This window comes from Lissotriton helveticus, chromosome 9, assembly GCF_964261635.1.
Source record: "Lissotriton helveticus chromosome 9, aLisHel1.1, whole genome shotgun sequence".
NCBI classification, from domain to species: Eukaryota; Metazoa; Chordata; class Amphibia; order Caudata; family Salamandridae; genus Lissotriton; species Lissotriton helveticus.
The window spans coordinates 1,074,974,079-1,074,995,400 of record NC_136070.1 but is presented as its reverse complement, the minus strand read 5'-3'; the positions used below and the strand labels follow the sequence as shown (position 1 = coordinate 1,074,995,400).

The window sequence follows — 21,322 nt, the reverse complement described above, 5'->3', positions numbered from 1 at the left end:
CCGTAAACCCGGAGATCATTTTCCCAGGACAATGTTCTTTAGTGGAATCTGGCAGAAAATACATAGGGGCAGATTTATGACTTCTTGCGCATCTCTGCTAATCAGCAGAGATGCGCCAGAAGAGTTGTGATGCATCTGCCCACCCGTGCGCCACCACTGATGCGCCGCATTTACAATGCGGCGCACATTGGCGCTCGGATGGGCAGATGCATGACGCATCCCTGGCGGAAATGCGGAGCATTGCTGGAGTTGAGTGGCAAGCGCGACGCAGCTCCAGCAAGGCTCGAGGTTGCCCTATCTCTAACATGCTGCGTCAATCCTTACGCCTGCTTCAAGCAGGTGCAGAGTTTTGACGCAGCATGGCCCTAAACGTGACTGAGTGAAAACTTGTAGATTTCACTCATCCACTTTTAGGAGGCGTTCCTGCACCGGAACGCCCCCCCCCCTGCGCAAGAACGCCTTCTTGTGGCGCAGGGCTTTACAACGTGATGCATCTCCCAGATGCGTCACGTTGTAAGTACCCCACACCATGGCGCTGGATTTGCGCCGCCGCAGTGTCACAAAAGTGATGCAACAGCGGCGTAAAAGAGGCGCAAGGGGCTTGTAAATCTGCCCCGTACTGTTTAAGGCATGAAAATAGAACAGAGGCATTCTTCTTCCATCAAATAACTAAACAATTAAGAAAGAATGTCTGAACTTTATGAAATCCGCCAATGGTTTGAGCTCTGGCTGCCAGACGTCAAAACAACTGCAGCACAATGGCCTTTTTTGACATGACTTCCCGCTGAATTCTGAAACTTCAACCTAAAATATCTGGGGCAAGGGCAGGGATGTGAGATAAAATAAAAGCCTCTGGAATAAGACCATGTGTTTAGATTTGATAACAATTATCAGGGGGAATCGGAAAGTTATTTCTGGCTTGTCAAAGGCTAAAGGGAATGTGTGTAAATAAAGATCCTTTAGGATTTTATGGTAAAAAGATGAATCAGTGATAATAAAATCACTATTGAAGTACCTGTCAATTGATGTCTCTTGTGCATAATTGGCCTTCACATACTGATAAACTCTGTGACTGACCAATGGTTGCTTAAAACTGAATAACGTTTTAGTGTACACAAAAGTGATGGGTGGAATTCTTGAATTAATCTCAAAAGACACAAAATAGATGGACGGAATGAAGAACAAATCAAAACATTCACCCCCAGTCAAGAGATCTGGGTTAAATCCATCATTCTTTTGCTAACCATGCCACTCCAGTTCAGACATGGCCATATGCAAATCCGTCTTGACCCTGTGCCTCATGGGAACAGTCCAGACCTAATTGCCAAGCCAGGTCCTCAGCCACTAATAATTACTCTGGGCCGCATCCCACTCAATTGCTTTTCACCATCTATGCCACCTCATTTTGGACCCAGCCATATTCAAACACGTCTTGATGCTGCTCCAGAAGGAGCAGGGCTGCCAGGCCAGATCCTCCCTGGCCGGGAACACAAGCAACCCAAGACCGGCTTAACCCTGACTGGGGTTTGTCAGCAGGGTGTGGCTTGGTTACAGTAGCACCGTGAAGACGGGACTCAGGTATGGATATATGAGTCAGAGTGAAGAATGATAAAAGTGATGGATAGAATCTTGAATTAATCTCAGCCACTAGTAATTACTTGGGCCACACCTGTTATTTGGACACTATGCCACCTCAGTTTGGACCCAACCATATGCAAATCAGTCTTGACCATGGTCAAGTAAGAGCGGTCCAGCCCTAATTGCCAGGTCAGATCCTCCTGAAACACAAGCAAATCAATACCGGTTTTGCCATGATTGGGGCTCATCGGTCGGATGTACCTTGGTTCTACTGGCAGAGTGATCACAGCACCCATGTCGGGGTGTTCCAGTTCAGGGCGGACCTTGCCTGCCAGTTTGAGCAAATTGCTGGGTCCATACTGGGTCCAAACGAAGGAGGCATAGTAAGCAAAAGAACGAAGGGTTGTAATGTTACCCCGAGCAATTGCTAGTGGTTAGACTTATTGCAAGCATTCCTCCCATAAGCTGTTGTGTGCTTGATGTACCACCCTGAGTGGCAAGTGTATGCCTAGATGAAGGTCTATGCATATGAATGAGGCTGCTTGTGGAGTGTAGAATGTTGCATAAGTAAAAGAGGGTGCTCTTTGTGGGGTGTACACATTTTGTATGTCCAGGGCAGGATACCATATTCATAGTGTAAGAATGCTGCAATCGTTAGTAGAGTGTGGCATAAGCACTGGTAGATGATGCATTAAGAGTAGAGAGCTATGAGTGCACTGCAGGCTTCTCAATACAAGTGAAAATTATGCAAGATGAAGCACATAGAGTGCTAGATGGATGTGTGCTGTAAGGTGCTAAATCTGTAGCGAAAGATGCGCCATGTTCTACACAAAATGCTTTATATATAGTCTAGCACGTGCATTTCGGATGCTGGATGTGTAGTGCAGGGAGCTGCCCACGTAGAGCAGAACGCTCCTTATGGAGGGTATGAATGCAGCATGTGCAGTTCAACATACCACATTTGTAAAGCATTAATGCTACACAGTCAGTGTGGGGCATGATACACATTGTGGTGGGTGCAGAATTATAATTATGGAGTACTACATGGCCAGTGAAGGATGCTCTAGGTCCAGCTGAAGTTGTGAATGTGCGGTGGGGGTTGATGTGTTAACCGTGTCAGGTGCTGTATGTTCAGCCCAAAATACTATATGTTTGTGTAGGATGCTGTTGTGCATGTAGCACTATTGGTGTTGCATAGCATGCTATGTGTGCTGTGAGCGTTGCTATATAACAGTGCAGGATGGTATGTGCCATGTGCATAATGGCAGTGCATAATGCAGTGTAAGGTACTAAGGGGCACACTCATCGAGGTGGGATTTTGCGAGTCCTTAATTGTGATTATTAAGGAATCGCAATTAAGGACTTGCAAAAGCCTATGCATGTAGGAATCGCTATAAAAATAGCGATTCCTAAACATTCCTTAATTGCGAGTCGCAATTAAGGAATGGCTCCCCAATGAATGGGAGATTGCATGCGCAATTTGCGAGTACCAATAGGTACTCGCAAATTGCGCCTGCAGTTTCAAGGGTGCAAGGGTGTCAAAAGGACACCCTGGTGCACCCCTGGAATCGTGATGTGTACCCATGTTGCGCAAGGGCATCTGTGTGCGCAACATGAAACTTTGAAAAATGCACTTTAGTGCATTTTTCAAAGTTTTTGTAAATTACCGACCAGTTTAATTGCTCGGTACTTTGCGGCCCCAAATAGCAAAATCGCTATTTAAAAGTGGTTTTTGCATTGCATTTAAGGAATCGTATATTGCGATTCCTTAAATGTAATCGCAATTTAAGAAATCGCAATAAATTGCGATTTCTTAAATTGCGAGTGCCTTACACCTTGATGCATCGTAAAAGCCCTTTTTGCGGGTGCAAACGGCTGATTTTTGCGAATCCCACCGTTTGCGCTCGCAAAAAAGGTTGATGCATGTGCCTGCAAATGATTGGAGTAGTAAACTGTGCCCACACTGAAGGGTGCTGAATATTGAGTACAGAATCCTATATGCACTGTGAATCATGCTGTATTTGCAGTGGAGGGTGTTGTACGTGTAGCATGGAATACTATATATACAATGTAGAAATCTATATATGCAGTGAATGATGTTTTAGGCTGAGTGTAGTATGCTGTATGTGCAATGCAGGATGTAAATGTGTACGAGAGAATATTTATATAGCGCAGCTACATGATGTGCTTTATATTCAGTGTAGGTTGGTGGTCATAGTATAGTGTGCTTTATGGACGCTGCTGGATGTGCAAAGTATGATGTTGAGCATACATAAGAATTACATTTCTGAGGATTCCTATGCAGCTTGGGATGCTGCAGTGATGCAGTGCGGAGCACCGGACACCAATGCACATAGTCCAGTCCAGCCCAGCTAGACTAGTAACGCATCTGCACAGCACATAAAGCTCTGAATCACACCTCCCCTGTTTTTTTATGAACAAAATCTCATGGTATAGCCCTAATAAAAGCATTCGATCAGACACTGACAAAAAAAGTGTTAGTTCGAAAAAAAAATCATAAAGCCTGGGGGTAGCAGAAGCTACATCCCTTCTCTGGAATCGTATGCCGTGGCATTCGAGAAGTCGGCTAAGTCTACAGATTTTCAGAAAACATCTCAAAATTTGATGATTTACTCTTCCCATGTGGTTCTATACTACAGGCAGTTTTTGGTCTTCAGGCAGTCGGACAGTGCCAAGACGCCTACGGGCATATGCTGCTCTCTACAAAACTTAAATCAAACCTAGTAGTCAGCACCCTACAGACCAACACACTGTTTTATAAGTTTTGTAGCATGGGTCTGATATACCTTAATGTGAGGCAAGTGGACCTCTTTATCTCCTCAGTGGTTAATAAACCATAGTCACAATTGGGGTGCAGTTTGCCATCACCTCCTTGGGCTTGGTGCCAATGTACCACCCGCATCAATGATAGCTATGCCCTTGTGCTTCATTGTAAGACTGAAAAACCAACACATGTGAGGATGTTCTTTTCCAGATGCCATACAAAGGGCGTCACAGCATAACACAGAGCCACTGCCATATGCATAGAGGCCTCACCGTGAGCTAAAGGTGAACATTCTCATAATAACACTGAATTATTCATAATATGGCCAACAAGTTTTTGACTCATAGGAGAGGATGGGCCCATGTTGCTTGTATGAGAGCAGAGCGCAATCAAGCCCCTCCTAGAAGTTACTTCGGCACTACTTTTTTAGGTGGAGCCTCCAGACAAACCTTATTTGAAGTCGCAGACAATTGAACAGCTACCGACACCTCAAAGGAGATATTAACTGATTCGCAAAGGGTAAGATGTCCCCGTTGGACAACTTCTCCCTTGGCCACTTTGCTGGGCGACCCTAGGGGCACAGGCAGTGGTCCTGATGATGTGTTCCCAAACTGGGACCTTTTTTTTTGCAGCACGGACTCCGTTCAGGTGCAATGAGGAACAGGGCTGTTCTAAGTGTTTTGCCGCCCTAGGCGAGAATTGAAAAATGCTGCCCCCTCCCTTTTACTACCATCACTCTCTCCCCCTGTCATTCAGGCTAGAAGAATTAATGCATTAGAGATTTCCAAACTCATATTTTTTGCCACCCTCCCCCTTTTGCCACCCTAGGCGGCCGTCTAGTCTTGCCTAATGGTAGAAACGGCCCTGATGAGGAAGTGCAGGGGGAACCATCTTGAAACGTACACGAAGACAGAAAACTTCCAAAGCCTCCTGCCTCAACTCACTGCCTCTATAACTCACCCGCCTCTTCCCTAGTGACAAACCTCCACACTCTCGCAGAGAAGGGAGGCGCAGCAAACGCGTTTAGTGACAGCTTTCGACATGATTAGCACCGTGGAATGGGCTATTTGTCAAGCTCCCGCTGGCCGAACCACCATCGGCGCACGACTTCATGCCTGAGTTGAATTCCACAGGGGACATTTGCATGTATTTTGCATAAATAACAACTTGCCCATCTTATGCTAAACACCTTCAGCTTTTCTGTTCTCCTTTGGATCTTTTCAGTCAATTTTATTACCTGGCTTGCAGCTGACACCATCCTCCTGCATTATGAATCCGGGGAAACAAGCGCACTTGTAACTTCCCACTGTATTGATGCAGAGATGCTGACAGAGCTGTCCTGGATACAGAAGGCATTCGTTCAAGTCATCTCCAGGCAACATGTCATGACTTTCATCTTGGTTTTCAACAGAAAAGGCTTCATTGTGCTCCAGGGGCTCTGAAACTATGAATACATCAAAATTAATAAATACATTACGAGTATAACTTCAACAAAGTTCGGGAACTGGTGTGGATTACAACAGCCAAGTACATACTCTTATCAACAAATGGTATTTACCAAGATGTATAAATAAAATCAGAGAATAACTCATTAAAAACTGTCTACTAAAAGAATAGGTCCTTATTTATACCTGGGCAAGTAGGAGGCTTAAAACTGTGAACAACAAAACAAACTAGAACGTACAGGACCTCCTGGGGCTGTTATAATATGACAATTAAATGTATAGAGCTTTCATAGGATGCATATTCCTATTATATTGCATGCCTAATCATATGAATAATAATTGCATACTTCGACGATGCAGTGAATGTGATATTAATGCACGTCGATATAATTGATCAGTAATAATTATATAATGCCACACACTTCCTAGGAAGTTTCTATAGCTTAAACAACATATGCATTTATGTGCACTGAATGCACCCCCTGTACATCGTGAAGATATATTCATGAGGTGACCGGTTGATCTGACAGTTTCAACTCTATTGAGCAAGCTAACACATTGTCCTGTCAGTGAAATGCTTCGTCCATCTTAGCAAAAATGCCAGCAAACAAAATATTTTAATGCTGGAATATCTTCCTGCTACTACGGTTAGGCCAAGCTCACCCTGTGTCAAGTTTGGGTGAGAGAGTCAGTTTGACATTGTTGTAAGGTTTACTGGATTCCTTCTGGATACTCCACTCTGCTTGAGGAAATACGGTAAAGCTGCATCTCAGACTGCCTGGGAATTGAAAGGGATTTCGAGTGAGGAGTCACTCACAGGGGTGATGGATCAGTTGATTGCTTGAAAAAGCATGTTTTAATGCTGATTTATTTTGAAATGTTTAATGCTATCCTGCACCACCATCCTGCTAAAACCGCCTCCTTTGCATAAACCATTCGTAACCACCGACCTCCTGCTACCTCCTCCTTTACTTGAGCCATCCTGCTGCCATCACCTCCATTACATTAACCATTTGTAGCCACCAGCATGCTGCCACCACCACTTTGTTTGAAACATTCGTAACCATCAGCCTGCTGCCACCACCAGTTTGTTTGAACCATTCATAACCACCAGCCTGCTGCCACTACCTCTTTGTATGGACCATTCATAACCACCAGCCTGCTGCCACCACCTCTTTGTATGAATCATTCACACCACAAGCCTGTTGCCACCACCACTTTGTATGAACCATTCGTAACCACCAGCCTGCTGCCACAACCTTAAGTATGAGCCATTCATAACCACCAGCCTGCTGCCACCACCTCTTTCTACGAACCATTTGTAACCACCAGCAGGCTGCCACCACCTCTTTGTATGAACCATTCATAATCACCAGCCTGCTGCCACCACCTCTAAGCATGAACCATTCATAGCCACCAGCTTGCTGCCACCAAAACTTTGTTTGAACCATTCGTAACCACCCGCCTGCTGCCACCACCTCTATGCATGAACCATTCGTAACCAGCAGCCTGCTGCCACCACCTCTTTGTATGAATCATTTGTAACCACCAGCATGCTGCCACCACCTCTTTGTATGAACCATTTGTAATCACCAGCCTGCTGCCACCACCTCTTTGTATGAACCATTTGTAATCACCAGCCTGCTGCCACCACCTCTATGCATGAACCATTTGTAGCCACCAGCCTGTTGCCACCACCTCTTTGTATTCAAGTGTCCTGGTGGTACTCTTCTGAGACTCATCTTCTGATAATCATCAGCGCAAAAACTACAAAAAACTGTCTTCCATGGCTAATGCTAATTTCAACCACTCTCTCCACAACCCATACAATTTACACTTACTATACACCCACAATACTGTTAAGCAAAAAACAACTCTACCAAAGTTGAGACCTATCGGCAATGCTGTCAATGCTTGTTCGGTGTCGCCTGGCGTTGGAGCGCGCATGCGCTCCTCCCCTGCGAGAGATATTGTATATAAAACATTTCTAAAAGGAACTGTAAGCCCCGCCCCTCATTTCCATTGGGTAGCATCATCGATTATGGTAAACACTGGCTTCCCATTGGAAAGGAGGGTTTTTGGTTGCCGCCCAGTCCGTTTTTTGGACGGCCCCTCCGGACACCATTCCCCGCTTCGCAGCGGTCGTGAAGACTTTTCTTATCTGCTTGTTTATTTAACAAGCAGGCGCAAGTCCTAACAAGCATTTGCAATGCAATAGGTCTCGCATTTGCGGGAGTTTGAGCTATTAGCATTGTAAATGACAATGCCTTTTATTTATGTGTTTTGAAAACCTGCAAGTAGTGCTTAAACACGGACTTTGCAGTTATAGTCCTTGCTTACGAGAAGCAAGGCTGGCAGTAACTGTGCCTCTTTTACTGGCAGCCTTGCTTCTCATAAGAAAGTACTATAAGTACAAAGTGCGTGTTTAATCACTACTTGCAGGTTTTCTAAATACATAAATAAAAGGCATTGTCATTTACAATGCTAATAGCTCAAACTCTTGAAAATGCGAGACCTATTGCATTGCAAATGCTTGTTTTTATTAGTCACTCTGTTGTCAAATGTTCTTCTTTCAGCATTGGAAAATAGAGGTCACTTACTGAACAAGGAGGAGACAACCTTTTGCATTGTGAGGAGGTCCTTGTCTGCCTTGAACCTGATCATCTGTCCCTTGGACAATTCGAGTAGGCTTGAGTACCAGGTTTGTCTTGCCCATTGAGGGGCTATGAGTATTAGGCTTGTTCTTGGTTGTCTGGCTTTACCCAGAACCCATTGTAGTAGAGAAATTGGAGGAAAAGCGTATGCAAATATCCCTGACCAGTTTAGTGGCAGGGCATTCCCTTTTGATAGGTGATGTTGAAACCTGGAGGTGAAGGATTTTTGTTCTTCATTGTTGCGAATGGGTCTATTTCTGAAGGTCCACAGAGGTTGAAGACCTGTTGCAGGCTCTTTTGTTTTATCTCCCATTCGTTTGAGCAGCTGTTCTGTCAGCTGAGTTGATCTGCTTCAGTGATGTCCTTTCCTGGCATGTGAACTGTCTGGAGGCTGATTTTCCTTGGTTTGGCCCATTTCCATATTTCCTGAGCTAGTTTGTTCAGGGTGAATGATTTAGTTTCTCCTTGTCTGTTGAGGTAAAACATTGTCGTGGTATTGTCCATCTGCATCAATACTGTCTTCCCTTCCATGTGGGCTTGGAAGGCCTTTAGTGCCAGGAACACCGTTTTCATCTCTAGGAAGTTGATGTGCTTTATAGAGTCTGCATTGTTCCACTGATCCCGTACCCTCAGGTTTCCTGAATGTGCTACCCAACCATTGTGGGACACATCTGTCGTGATGGTCACTGAGGTATTTAGTGTTTTGAATGGTCTGCCTAGTGTTATGTTCTTGGATGCCCACCATTGTATCTCCACCCGAGCCTTTTCTTTTACAACCACTAGATCTTCCCAACTCCCTCTGGTTTGTGACCAACTGCTGCATAGCCACTCCTGTAGAGGGCGCATGTGGAGGCATGCATGAGTGATGAGGGGAATGCATGATGCTACGATGCCCATGCATTTCATGATAGTCCTCATTGTCAGAGACTGACCCTTCTGATAGAGGCGAGTTTCTTGTCTGATAGCTTGTATTCTCCTTTGGGTCAGGTATGCCCATGCAACCTTGAAGTTTAATTTTGCTCCTAGGAAGGTCTTTTCTTGTTCTGGCTTTGTTGATTACTTTGTGTGATTATTGCAACACACAATTTTTGCAGTGTCACCTCATGAATGTGTGTGTAACATCTTTGCTTTGAATTTACCTTCACCATCCAGTCGTCTAGGTCAGGATATATATGCATTCCTCTCCTTCTTAGGGATGCAGCAACTGCTGCTAGTCACTTTGTGAAGACTCTTGGTGACGATTTTATCCCGAAAGCCAGGACTTTGAATTGGTAGTGAATGTTCTCGTGGAAGAACCTAAGGAATTTCTTGTGAGTTTGGTTCATGGGGATGTGCAGATAGGCATCCCTTAGATCTATTGTTGCCATGAAATCCCCTATTTGTAGCTGTGGGATTACCTCCTGTAGTGTTGACATTTCTAAATGCTGCATGCAAATGAATTTGTTTATGAATCTGAGGTCTAAGATGGTTCTTAGTGTGAAATGTTGCTTTGGTACCAAGAAGTAAAGTAGATAGTTTCTTTTGCAGTGTTCCCTCCTTGATACCGTGTCTAAGGCTTGTTTTTGTAGAAGTCCACTAATTTCCTGTCTTAATTGTAAGAGTTCTGTTCCTTGGAACCTTTTCTTTTTTGGTGGGGGTTTGTTTGTTAGCTCTATACAAGAGCCATGGTGGACCATATTTAAAATACAACTGTCTGTGGTGATGTCTTTCCATTGAAGTAGGTGGTGCACTATTCTGCCTCCCACTGGTGTTGTGTGGGGGTCCTTTGTTGTGGGCAAGTCATTTGGAGTTTGCTCCTCCCCCTTTTGAGGGTTGTCCCCTGCCTCTTCCTCTGCCCCGAAAAGGGCTGCCTTGGTTGCTCTTGCCAGGCTTGGTATCTGGACCGCTGGTTTGATTGCTGTCCACCGCCCTGAGTTTGATGGTGTTGTTGTTGGCCTCTTTAAAAGACTCTCCTTCCTGTGTGTCTTCTGAGGTTAAAACCCCCTCTCTTGAAGGTGCCCCTCTGTTGCAGGGCTCCCACAGGGCGACTCCTGTGAAGGGTCTTTTGATTATTGAGGTTTGGACCTCTTGCTTGAAGCCTGATATTCGGAGCCAGGCGTACCTTCTTAATGTTGTGCCTGTGCTGATTTCAGGTAGGTGTTTGCTATGTTCTTTCCCTCCTGTATGGATTTAGTCCCCATTTTATCTTCTTCTGGGAGCTTGTTCATCAGTTCTTCGATGTCATCCTATTGCTGGTGGCCATACCTGTTCAAGAGGGCATTGGAGTTTGCAATACACCATTGTGTTGCAGCTTCTTTCTTCATCTTTCTCCCCACTATGTCCATTGTTTTGCTTTCTCTCTCTGGAGGTGGGCCAGTGGAGGAGTGAGGGGAGCACCTTCTTCTTGCCATGATGACAATGATGGAGCCGGGCACTGTGTTTCCCTGAATGTATTTAGGGTCATTTGTGGAAGACTTATATTTTTTCTCCACCCTTGGGGTTACCCCTTTTGCTGAGACAGGCTCATTGTAAGCCTCCTTGCCCTGGTTCAGGATGCTTGTTAGCATTGGGAGGTATTTTGTCCCCTTGGTGGATGGTGTAAAAGTCTCTAGGAGGAAGCAAGAGTCTCCTTTCTCTTCCTCTAAGGGGACCCGAAGGTATCAGCTGCTCTCTTAATGAGGCTGTTGTAGAAGGCTATGTCATCTGGTGGCAAATTCTTCGAGGGATAGCTACAGACCTCTTCTTCTGGGCTTTCTTTGCTGAGGTCATTCCGTTCTTCCTCAAACATCCCTGAGGCTTCCTCCTTTTCTGGAGCGTCAAGCTCCTCTTCGACATCCTCCTCGTGAGGTTCAGGACTTGCTGATGCTTCGAGGATATTTTCCTTCTCTTCTGCGTTTTTGTTAGTGGTGGGTTGCGCAGAAATTTGGAATTCCTTCAATGGCTTGTCAGACTCCTTTTTTCGTTGAAGAAGTGCCCCCATTTCCGCTTCCAGGTGCTTCTTCTTCTCCACCTCGAGGGCCCTTTCGGCATCTGTGGCTGCATAGATCCGCTACATGGTTGTGGTGGATTCTGCCTTTCGAGGATGTGGTCTTTCCCTTCGCGGCCTCTCGTTCGGTGCTTGCCTTTGTCGATTTCGACAATCTTCCCTCGTCGGTATCCCTTGGGTGGGATCCGTGGGTTTGCTGCATTGACGTCTTCTCGAGTCCCATACTGTGCATATCCCGGCATCTAGTGGTTGGAGAAGAGTCAAGCTGCAAAACTATTGTTACAGGTAAGTAACTAGTTTCCTTCTTTTGGCCGCGGCTGACCCTCAGTCGTCATTTTCTTTGACGCCTCAGCTGCATTTTGTGCCTTCTTTTCTGGGCCATTGGTTTCGGATGGGTGAGGGATTCTTACCTTGTCCGTCTTCTTCTCTGTGTGCTTTGTCGCCTACTTTGGGTACGCCTCTTCTCAGTGACCCCTTCGAGAATCTCGATGTCTGACTCCCATGTGTTGATTCTGCGACCACTCCCTGTCGTCCTTGTCGCTTGAGAGGCCCAAATCACTCAGCGATGGTTGTTTCTGGCTTTGGAGCATGCAGCGTGATGGTCTTCCCTAAGCTTTCGGCGTACCTTGAGTGCCTTCCACAAGAACACCGCGCGGGCCTAGCAGTCTTCATCCTTGCACTCTCTCTGCAGGCAGAGATTACAAACGTCGAACGGAGTACATTGTGCAAACTTGTGGTGGCACTTTTGGCAAAATTTGAAAGGGGTATTTTCCATGGCCCCAATCTCGCCCTCTTTCGATCCATCTGCGTTGTTGCTCCGTAGGGCTCCCCTGACGGTAAAAGGTGTCCGGAGGTCTTGCTCCAGTTCCGGTGTCTTCTCAGTCTGTGTTCGATGGTTTTTTCACTTTGGAGTGTCTCCCTTTGCTTCCAGACCCAACCCGGAAAAAAGAATCTGAAGATGGCTACCAGACACAGGAACTCCCAGGGCATCATCAGATGTCACACAAGGGATGGACCTGGTTGACGATGCCCCAAGTAAGCAGATTTATCTTTTTTTTAAACGAAGACAATTTCGTACCCAACCACTAGATGGCACATGTTGAGCACCCCTGTGTGCCTCAACATATGTGTGAGGCACAGGGGCCCCCTGTTAGTGGAACCACCATGAAAAGCCTGGCGGAGAGGAAACACGTAATATGCTTGGCAGGACCGCCAAGCATATTGCTGCCACTCACTGCTGCTTATTCGCCAGGCAACAGCGGTTCGTAATGGAGCAGTTGGACCACCGGTGGATGCGCCACCGCCGCACCATCACAAGTCTGGTGGTCCTCGAACCGCCAGACTCGTAATAGGTCCTAGGAGTCAACTTTAAAAAGCTACATGAGAGAAAATTTGCCTCTGCACACTTGCCATGACGATTTTGGAAAAATAGCAAATTACCAATTTTAAGGACTTACATTTGAGAAAAAGATGTGATTAATAACTTTGCCCACCCCAATAGAACACCAAGTTATTACTAACATTAGTTGGCAGCCAATTCATGCTTAGTGGGGTGCTTAATGAACCTTTTGAAATTAGTTTGAAATTATTCCATATGTGCTGCATACTTAAGTGGCAAATGTTTTATGAAAATGGCCTTTTAAATTACCTTCACAACCAAGTAACTTAAAGACTGTTTCACTATGTCATCATTAAGGAAGAAGTATATTTTTCTATTACATTTACTTTCATCGCCTAATCAGGCAACATTTATTTTTTAGCATCCAAACGAGAATGATTATACTTGTCAACAATAAAATGACTATTAAGTGAAGAGCAAGTCAATATATCTTGAGCTGCCTGTATATAAAAAATTAATTCCATTTATGACATTAATTTCTTTAGAGAGTCGAGCGAAGTAATTATGATGACGTCAGCCATTTAGTTCCAGAATATGTTCTATCACACTGTAGTTCCTCATTGCGATAGAAGACTTATGAGGATTGCACACATCTTTGAACGAAGTTCAAGCTATTTACTTAGCAGAGAGGCAACACGCAATTACACCACATTAGAAGTTGTTATTAATCCATACAAATGAAATATTTTACAACACGAGACTCGGAGTCAAAACATACATCTGAAAGGGATATTACCTAATCTTACTTTTTCAAAGGATCTCGAGCTAATGTGACTTAACAGAGGAATATGTTTTATTTTCGCCTGAAGCATTAATTACAAAATGTGTACTAGCTGAGTCAATTCTTATTAGAAACAGCAGTTTATAGGAGCCAGCTAGTGTAGAGAAAAAACAGTTCTCTTTATTTCGCCCTACATCTTTACCATTGACAATCAAAAGGCATTCTAGAGCTTTGTGTTATGTCCCTATGTTATGTGTAGACTATTCAATAATAGCGGCGGGAGCGTGTATTGACCGCTGCTGCTTCACGGGCTAAGGAGGGAACGCGGATCAACTCTGGAGCAGTGTGGCGCGGCTGGGCACCGAATTACACCCGGCGAGCAGGGGCAATTTTGGATTGGGCAACAAACGACATAGGGTGCACTGCGTTGTAATATTTCTGGCAGCCATTTAAAAAAAAATATTTTTATTATAAACAAACAATAAAAAAATTACAGATTTACCGGTGTTGCCATTATCACATTTCTGTGGGCTTCAAAGAACACCATTGCTGCCTTGACAATCAATAAGTCCACGATATTTAAGTACAAACCACCCTCTACATCTCCAAGTCATCCAGGGCGGTACGATCTGGTAATTGGGGCGGGGTACATATGTTTCCTCTATATGAATTCCACTTACTCCATATTTGCATCCACTTTTTGGGGCATCCCCTGACAACATACACTATTTTCTCCCTGAACATACACCAATCCATATCCTCAATCCATTCCTTTACTGTTGGTATCTCTTGTGCTCCCCATTTTTTTGCAATATTTCTTTTCGCTACCATTCTGGCAGCCATTTTAGAGGAAAATTATACGTTAACCTTTGCTTTCAAGGAGTTAGCAGTTAAGCTTCACAAATCCAGTGTAAAGATTGGCTACAAGGAGGAAGTGGCACAGCATTTTGTTATTTATGTTGCTAGTATTCAAATCGGTGTTTACAAAACGTGCGTTTAAAACCGATTTCACAGATTACACACATCAAATAAAATGAAAAAAATAGTCTTTATCACGGCAGTGTGTTGTTTCAGGAAGCATTTTAGTTGGTCACTTCTCACTTTGGAAATTACACTTTAGTTTGTGAAGAATGGACAGCGGGTTTTTGTACATTGTTGCACACAGAAGAATTCCACATTCTATATATTTATTCTACAGTGTGTATTGGATTGTTACTACAATGAGCCAATAGACATTTTCATTAAGTCCACCGCAGGCGTTTTGGGTGGCAGGATCGGAACCAGGGTTGAGAAGTAGCGAATGGAAGGAATATTTCCTGAATTATATTAAAACGGTAGATTTGGATGGAAAAATGTCTCCAGAACACAAAAAATTGATTCTGTTACATTCTCTAGGCCCACAAAAACTAAGATCCTATAACTAAATGAATACAACGGTTACAGGGGTGATAGGAGTGCTTTTATTTTTGCGTTTTGGGATTTGGATATGCATTTTTTCCAAGGGTTGCATAGGGATAACAAGGTTCACATTTTTTTCAAAGGAAACAATTGAAGTCTGAGTCCATTGACGATTATGTTAGCGAATTAAGGAAGTTAGTGACAGACTGTGCATTTGGTGGATTGTTAGAGGATTTAATCTGTGATCTGGTAGTTATGAATGTGTCATATCCTGCAATTCAAGACAGGCTGTGGTTGAATGGTGATGCAGGTTTGGATGATATACTTGCAATTGTACACGAAGCAGAAACTTCTAGGGGATGTGCGAGTGCATTGAGGACAGAAGTAAAAGAACAATTGGAGACTGTTGCAAAAATAAAAGCAAATGCAAAACAGAAAAGTGCATGGAATACTTCTAGAAAGGATAAGGTGTTTAAAGACTCACCCAAGTGGTATCGGTGCGGAAGTGATGAGCGTTTGCCGTTTGTGAAATCGTCTCCTGCTAAAAAAGTAAAGTGTAGCACATGTGGTGTGATAGGGCACTACTCAAAGGTTTGTAGGAGAACTAAAGCAGTCAAATGTGTAAAAGAATATGAGAAATCAGATGGCGATACTAGTAGTAATGAGGAAGTCTGTTCGGAATGTAGTTCAGAATTAAGAACTAAACTAGTTTTCAGTATCTCAGAGGAATGTTTGGTAGTACAGAACAAACCCAAGTGTTGGATGAAAATTGTGGGAGGGGGTTTGGAATCAAACTTCAGGCAGATCTCATGGCGCCTTATACAATAATAAACAAGGATGTATGGATTAGGTACTTTGTGGGTCAAGTGGGCAGGAAGCTTTTTTCTCCTGATATTGAACCCGAAAGTTATGGTGGAGAAAGAATGGCAATTGACAGGAGGCAGCTGGTTCAGCTTTGATTTTAAAAACAGTAGTGCTTCTGGAAAACTGTTTGTGGCTAAGAAGGGACCATCGGTACTTGGGTGGAAGGATCAAAAAGGATCGCATATTATTCTGGATCCTAATGGTAAAGAACAAGTTTTGATCATGGACGAAGGTGTAAATGTTAAAGAATTTTCCCTCTGTGTTTGAAAAAAAGATTGGAAAATGAAGAGGTTGCAAACATAAAATCAGTCTCAAAGAAGGGGCTGTATTGCAGATACACATAGTAAGAAATGTTTCTATATCACTGAGAGAGGATGTGGCGAAAGAATGTGATATGATGGTGGATGCAGCAATAATAGAACCTATTGAGGCATCCGCTTGGGTTTCACATTTAGTTGGGGCACACAAGGGTAATGGGAAATTGAGATTATGCACCGATTTACACCATGTGAATAACAACATTATATTTGATTGATTTCCTTTGCCAATGATCAATTAAATGTTGTCATTACTGAAAGTGGCCAAATGGTTCTCGTCAATTGATTTATCTTCGACGTATCACCAGATACCATTGTCGAGTGATAGCAAACTATACACTGCATTCATCATGCCACAAGGCTGTTATCAATATAGAAGGATGCCTTTTGGTTTGCCAGCGGCAGAGGCTGTGTTTCAACGATTAATGCACCACCTATTTGGCAAGATCAAGGGTGCAAAGTTTTCAGGTTGACATACTAGTGTATGGTAAAAGCAAATTCGAGCATGATAGTATCCTGAAGGAAGTGTTGAGAATTCTGGGTTCACATGGTTTCTATTGAATATGCGAAATGTACATTTGCAGAGAAAAGTGTCACCTATCTGGGACATTTAGCTGGACTTACTGTTGAAAAGTGTGTAGACTGCTGAGTATGAGTCAGATTTTTGTAGTGTAAAAAACTGCATTAAGAATGGAGCTTCTTTGAAATGTTTTGACCCAGAGGTCCACAGTGCAATTACTACAGACCAAGCAGTAAGGGGCTAGGGGCTGTCCTGTCCCAGGTTGGGGAGTAATGAAAAGGAAAATGTGATTGCTTATGCCTTCCAATCACTTTTGCCTATGGAGGAAAAGTAGTCCATCATAGAAAAGGAAACATTAGCTTGTGTTTGGGCGACTGATCATTTGAGGGTGTTTGTGTGGGGGAGATGTTTCACGCTGAGATGCGATCACAAACCGATGGTGAAAATCCTTACCACCAAGGGTACACTCAATACATCTGCTAGGGTGGTGACATCGTTGACTAAACTACAAAACTACAATTACACAGTATAATTTGTTTCTTGCAAAGAAAATGGGATTGCTGACTTCCTGTCACGGATGCCTAAGCAACTGGATGTTAGATAAATTGTGAATAGAGTATGTACATGACCTAGGAGATAGGGATATAATAAAGAAACATGGGATACTGAATACCTTAAGGATGAACTGTTAACCAATGTTAGGGAATATCTGGACAAAGGATTGCCAAGTTAAGCAAGATTGGGGACTTTGATAAAACCATTTTAGGAAGTGAGATATGAGCTAGGTGGGCTGGGAGAGTATGTATGGAGAGGAGAGAGAGTAATTCTTCCAACAGGTTTGAGAAGGTAGATAGTGAACTTATGTCATGTAGCAGATTTTGGCATTGTAAGAACTAAACAAGCTGTTAAAGTTTCATTTTGGTGGCCTGGCATGGACATGGAAATTAAGAAATATGTTCAAGACTCTGAAGTATGTAGAAGAACTGATGAGTTCTTAGTCACATGAGGCCTCCAATGGGAGGAAGTCATGTACCTAGTGTTCAATGGAAGTCTGTCACTATTGATATTATGGGACTGATCGGTATAGAACATGGTACTCATTGACATGTATTCTAGATGGCCTATTTTTAAGAGTGTGGAGAAAGTGGATACCAATGAAGTATTGCAATTTTTGGATCATGTGTTTTTGGTAGAAGGCACTCCAGCAAATGTACTTATTGATATTGGGGTGCAGTTTACATTAATCTGAGAGACTGTAGTTATAGATTCCTTTCCTTTAGAATTACCCCTAGGTGTCAGACTCGATCCAGAGAATTTTTGTGTAGCAGTATCCCTGCACGTTGGTAGGTGGCGTCGGTCGACCACACATCCGTCGTCAGCGTCGTGGTCGCTGGGATGACGTCACAATGTCTACTTAGACGCCACACCTACGTGCTAACGTCAGTTCTTTCCTTTTCCGCGTCAACCTAGCGCAGATCCGGAGAGAGCTACCCCTTAGTCACTTTTTGAATATCTTTTTTCTCGACTTTTGTCTACTTCTTTTTCGAATCTGTCGACTCTGGTGTATGAGGGATGTTCCATCGTTGGACTGGGTTTCAGCTGTGCGAAGCCTGTAACCAGCTAATGTCGGTTACGGACCCCCACCTCGTGTGCCTCTGGTGACTGGAGCACGACCACGATTCGAAGTTGCGCTCCGACTGCTGGGCTTTAAATCTGAAGCCTTTGCTGGAGCGGTCCTGAAAGCTCTTGGAGGCCCGGCAGTAGGCTCTGCGTCATTTGAGGTCCAGGTGGAGAGGAATGTCTTGGGACTGGGTACTGAGCCACCATCACCATTCGTCATCGAAGCTCGAAGAAGGCGAAGAAGCAGCGTCACTCTTCACCTGCTCCCCATCCGTCAGCCAATACGATGCAGGACGCGGAGCGTCGTCGATCTCCAGCTCCGTCTTCGGAGCCTGCTTCTTGAACGACTCTGCGCTTCCCTTCTTTTTCAGGAGCGTCCCCAGACCAGCTCTGAGCTTTCTATGAAGCATTTCACGGCATCTTTGGACAGCCCGACTCTGAGCTTTGGGCCCCGTGGACTCGGCTGGGGTCCTGGGCCTTCAATGCCGGCGGCTCTGGCCCCAGAGTCAGAGGGCCAGAGGAACCAGGCCTGTATCCGGATCAACGCCGGTCAACCTCATGGTACCTTCCTCAGCGCCAATTCCATTGACGATGCCCCAACGCCAGTTGTGCCCCGACCGGCGCCGACCCCAGCCTCACCCCTGACTTGCATATGGCACCCAACGTCGGTACCGGCGCCGGAAGGTGTGTTAGTGCCTCTGTTTGTTCCTGGTGTTCCTTTCAGGATGAGTGGCAACCAGAGGAGGGTGAGAAGGACTGGAGGGGTCTGTGGACCCTTTGGTTGACCAGCTTGACGAGCCAGACTGGTGAGAGGAATTGGGTGATGCCAGTGGTTTGGAAGCCTCCCCAGACCTTGGTATGCTCTCCCCTCTAACGTGGCTATGGAGGAGGGAGCTTTATATGCAGTGATGTTGCATAGGGCGGCTGAGGCCTTGTGCCTGGAGCTTCCTACAGTGGCAGTCAGGACTAACCTCCTGACAGAGGTGCTTCAAACCGCAGCAGCCTCTTTGGAGCCTCTTCTGCCTTTTAATGAAGCCCTCACTGATGTCCTTCTGGGCACGTGGTCCAAGCCCAGCACAGGGGCTCCTGTGGACAGGATGATTGCCCGATGACCCACTTTTCCTCCCTCAACATCTGACTCCTGAGAGCTTGGTGGCCCAAGCCTCATCCTCTAAGGGCGCATTCCCTACTGCTCCCCCAGATATGGAATCCAAGAAGCTGGACCACCTTGGGAAGAAGATGTTTTCTTCTGCCAGCTTAGCGCTGCAGTCGGTGAACACCGCATTCCTCTTGGGCTGTTATACCCTTACGGTGTGGGATACAGTTGCACAAGTGCCATCACAGTGCCCAGAGGAGGCCTGGGCCATTCTCACCTGCTCAGTGGCAGAGGGTAGAGATGCAGCTAAGTTCACCATTAGATGTGGGCTGGATATCGCTGACTCTCTGGGCATAACGGTTTCCATGTTAGTAGCCTTGAGGTGCTATGCCTGGTTGAGGACGTCTGGTTTCTCTGGGGATGTCCAATCCACCCTACTGGACATGCCCTTTGATGGTAATCATCTGTTCGTGACAAGGCGGACTCCGCGCTCGAGTGCTTCAAAGATTCTAGGGCTACGGCCAGATTATTGGGCCTCGCGGCAACCTCCCGCCCCATGCAGTCTGTCTTTCACCCCTTTCGTGGCTACGGAAGGGGTGCCCCATCACGTTCACCCCAGTCTAGCCATAGGGTCCTGCAAGCTATCCAGCCTATGCGTGGCCAGGGACATGGGACCCTGCGACCCAGGTCTGGGGCCAGGGGGCGGGCCAGTCCACCCATAACACCCTTGCAGCAGCCTCCAAACCCTCCTAGTCCGGCCTTTCAGGGCCACCAGAGACCAGTGGGTGGCAGGATTTGCCATCACCTACCCCACTGGCAAAACATCACTTTGGACAGGTGGGTTTTGCAGATAGTCCCAATGGGCTACTCCCTCTCCTTTGAGACTACCCCTCCCTCCATGCACCCTCCTTGCATCGCATGTCAGAGGATCACTTGGCCCTTCTCTGCCAGGCAGTTATTTTATTTTATTTTTTTGCAGAGTTTTATATAGCGCGAACTAGAACCGAATCAGTTATCAGAGCGCTTTACATAGCACCAGTTACGTTACATGAGGACGGACACACATTCGTTTTAGGCACGGGGAGATTAAGTGATTTGCCCAGAATCACAGGGGGTTTTTGGCGTCGTTACCGAGACTCGAACCCAGATCCCCAGGTCCGAGGTCAAGCGCCTTAGCCGTTAGGCCAACCCCTCTCCCCAAGAGAGCTATCGAGAGAGTCCCTGTGCCAGAAGTGGGCCGTGGTTGCTACCCCCACTACTTTCTGGTACCCAAGAAGGACAAAGTCCCTTCCCTCAACCACTTCTTCCGGAAGGAGAAGTTCAAAATGCTCACGTTGGCTCAGGTCCTGTCTGCCAACGACCCCGGAGACTGGATGGTAGCGTTCGACTTGCAGGATGCCTATTTCTATATTCCCGTCCTGCCAGCCCACAGGCGTTAGCTACAGTTCACGGTAAGCCACAAGCATTTTCAGTTTACTGTGATCCCCTTTGGCCTTACCACCGCCCCTCAGGTGTTCACAAAAGTGATGGTGGTGGTCGCAGCTCATCTGCACAGATCAGGGGTTCCAGTCTTTTCCTATCTCGACGACTGGCTGTTGAAGGCGGGCTCGCCCCAGGCTGTTGTCTCCCACCTCCAAACTATAGCGGATCTCCTGAACACGCTGTGGTTCACTATCAACATCACACCTGACCCCCTCTCAATAGCTCCTTTTCATCGGGTCAGTTCTAGATACGATACAGTTTCTGGCTAATCCTCCCAAGCAGCGAGTCTGGAATATTCGGGCTACGATACCGATGTTTCAGCTTCTATCCCGTACTTCGGTGAGATTGACTCTGAGGCTGCTAGGCATCATGCCACCTGCATCCTGCTGGTGGATCATGCCAGGTGGCATATGCGGGCTCTGCAGTGGAACCTGAAGTTCCAGTGGGTGCAGGATCAGGGGAATCTTTCCAACGTCGT

General features: G+C 45.5%; 1 protein-coding gene across 1 annotated transcript in view; it reads right to left on the bottom strand.

Moving 5' to 3' along the window:
* Positions 1 to 21,322, bottom strand: part of FBLN2 (fibulin 2) — a 669,658-nt gene that overhangs the window by 186,612 nt on the left and 461,724 nt on the right. Inside the window, exon 6 of the mRNA XM_078661453.1 lies at positions 5,601 to 5,807. Coding sequence (XP_078517579.1) covers positions 5,601 to 5,807 — 207 coding nt within the window. The remainder of the gene's footprint in view (positions 1 to 5,600; positions 5,808 to 21,322) is intronic.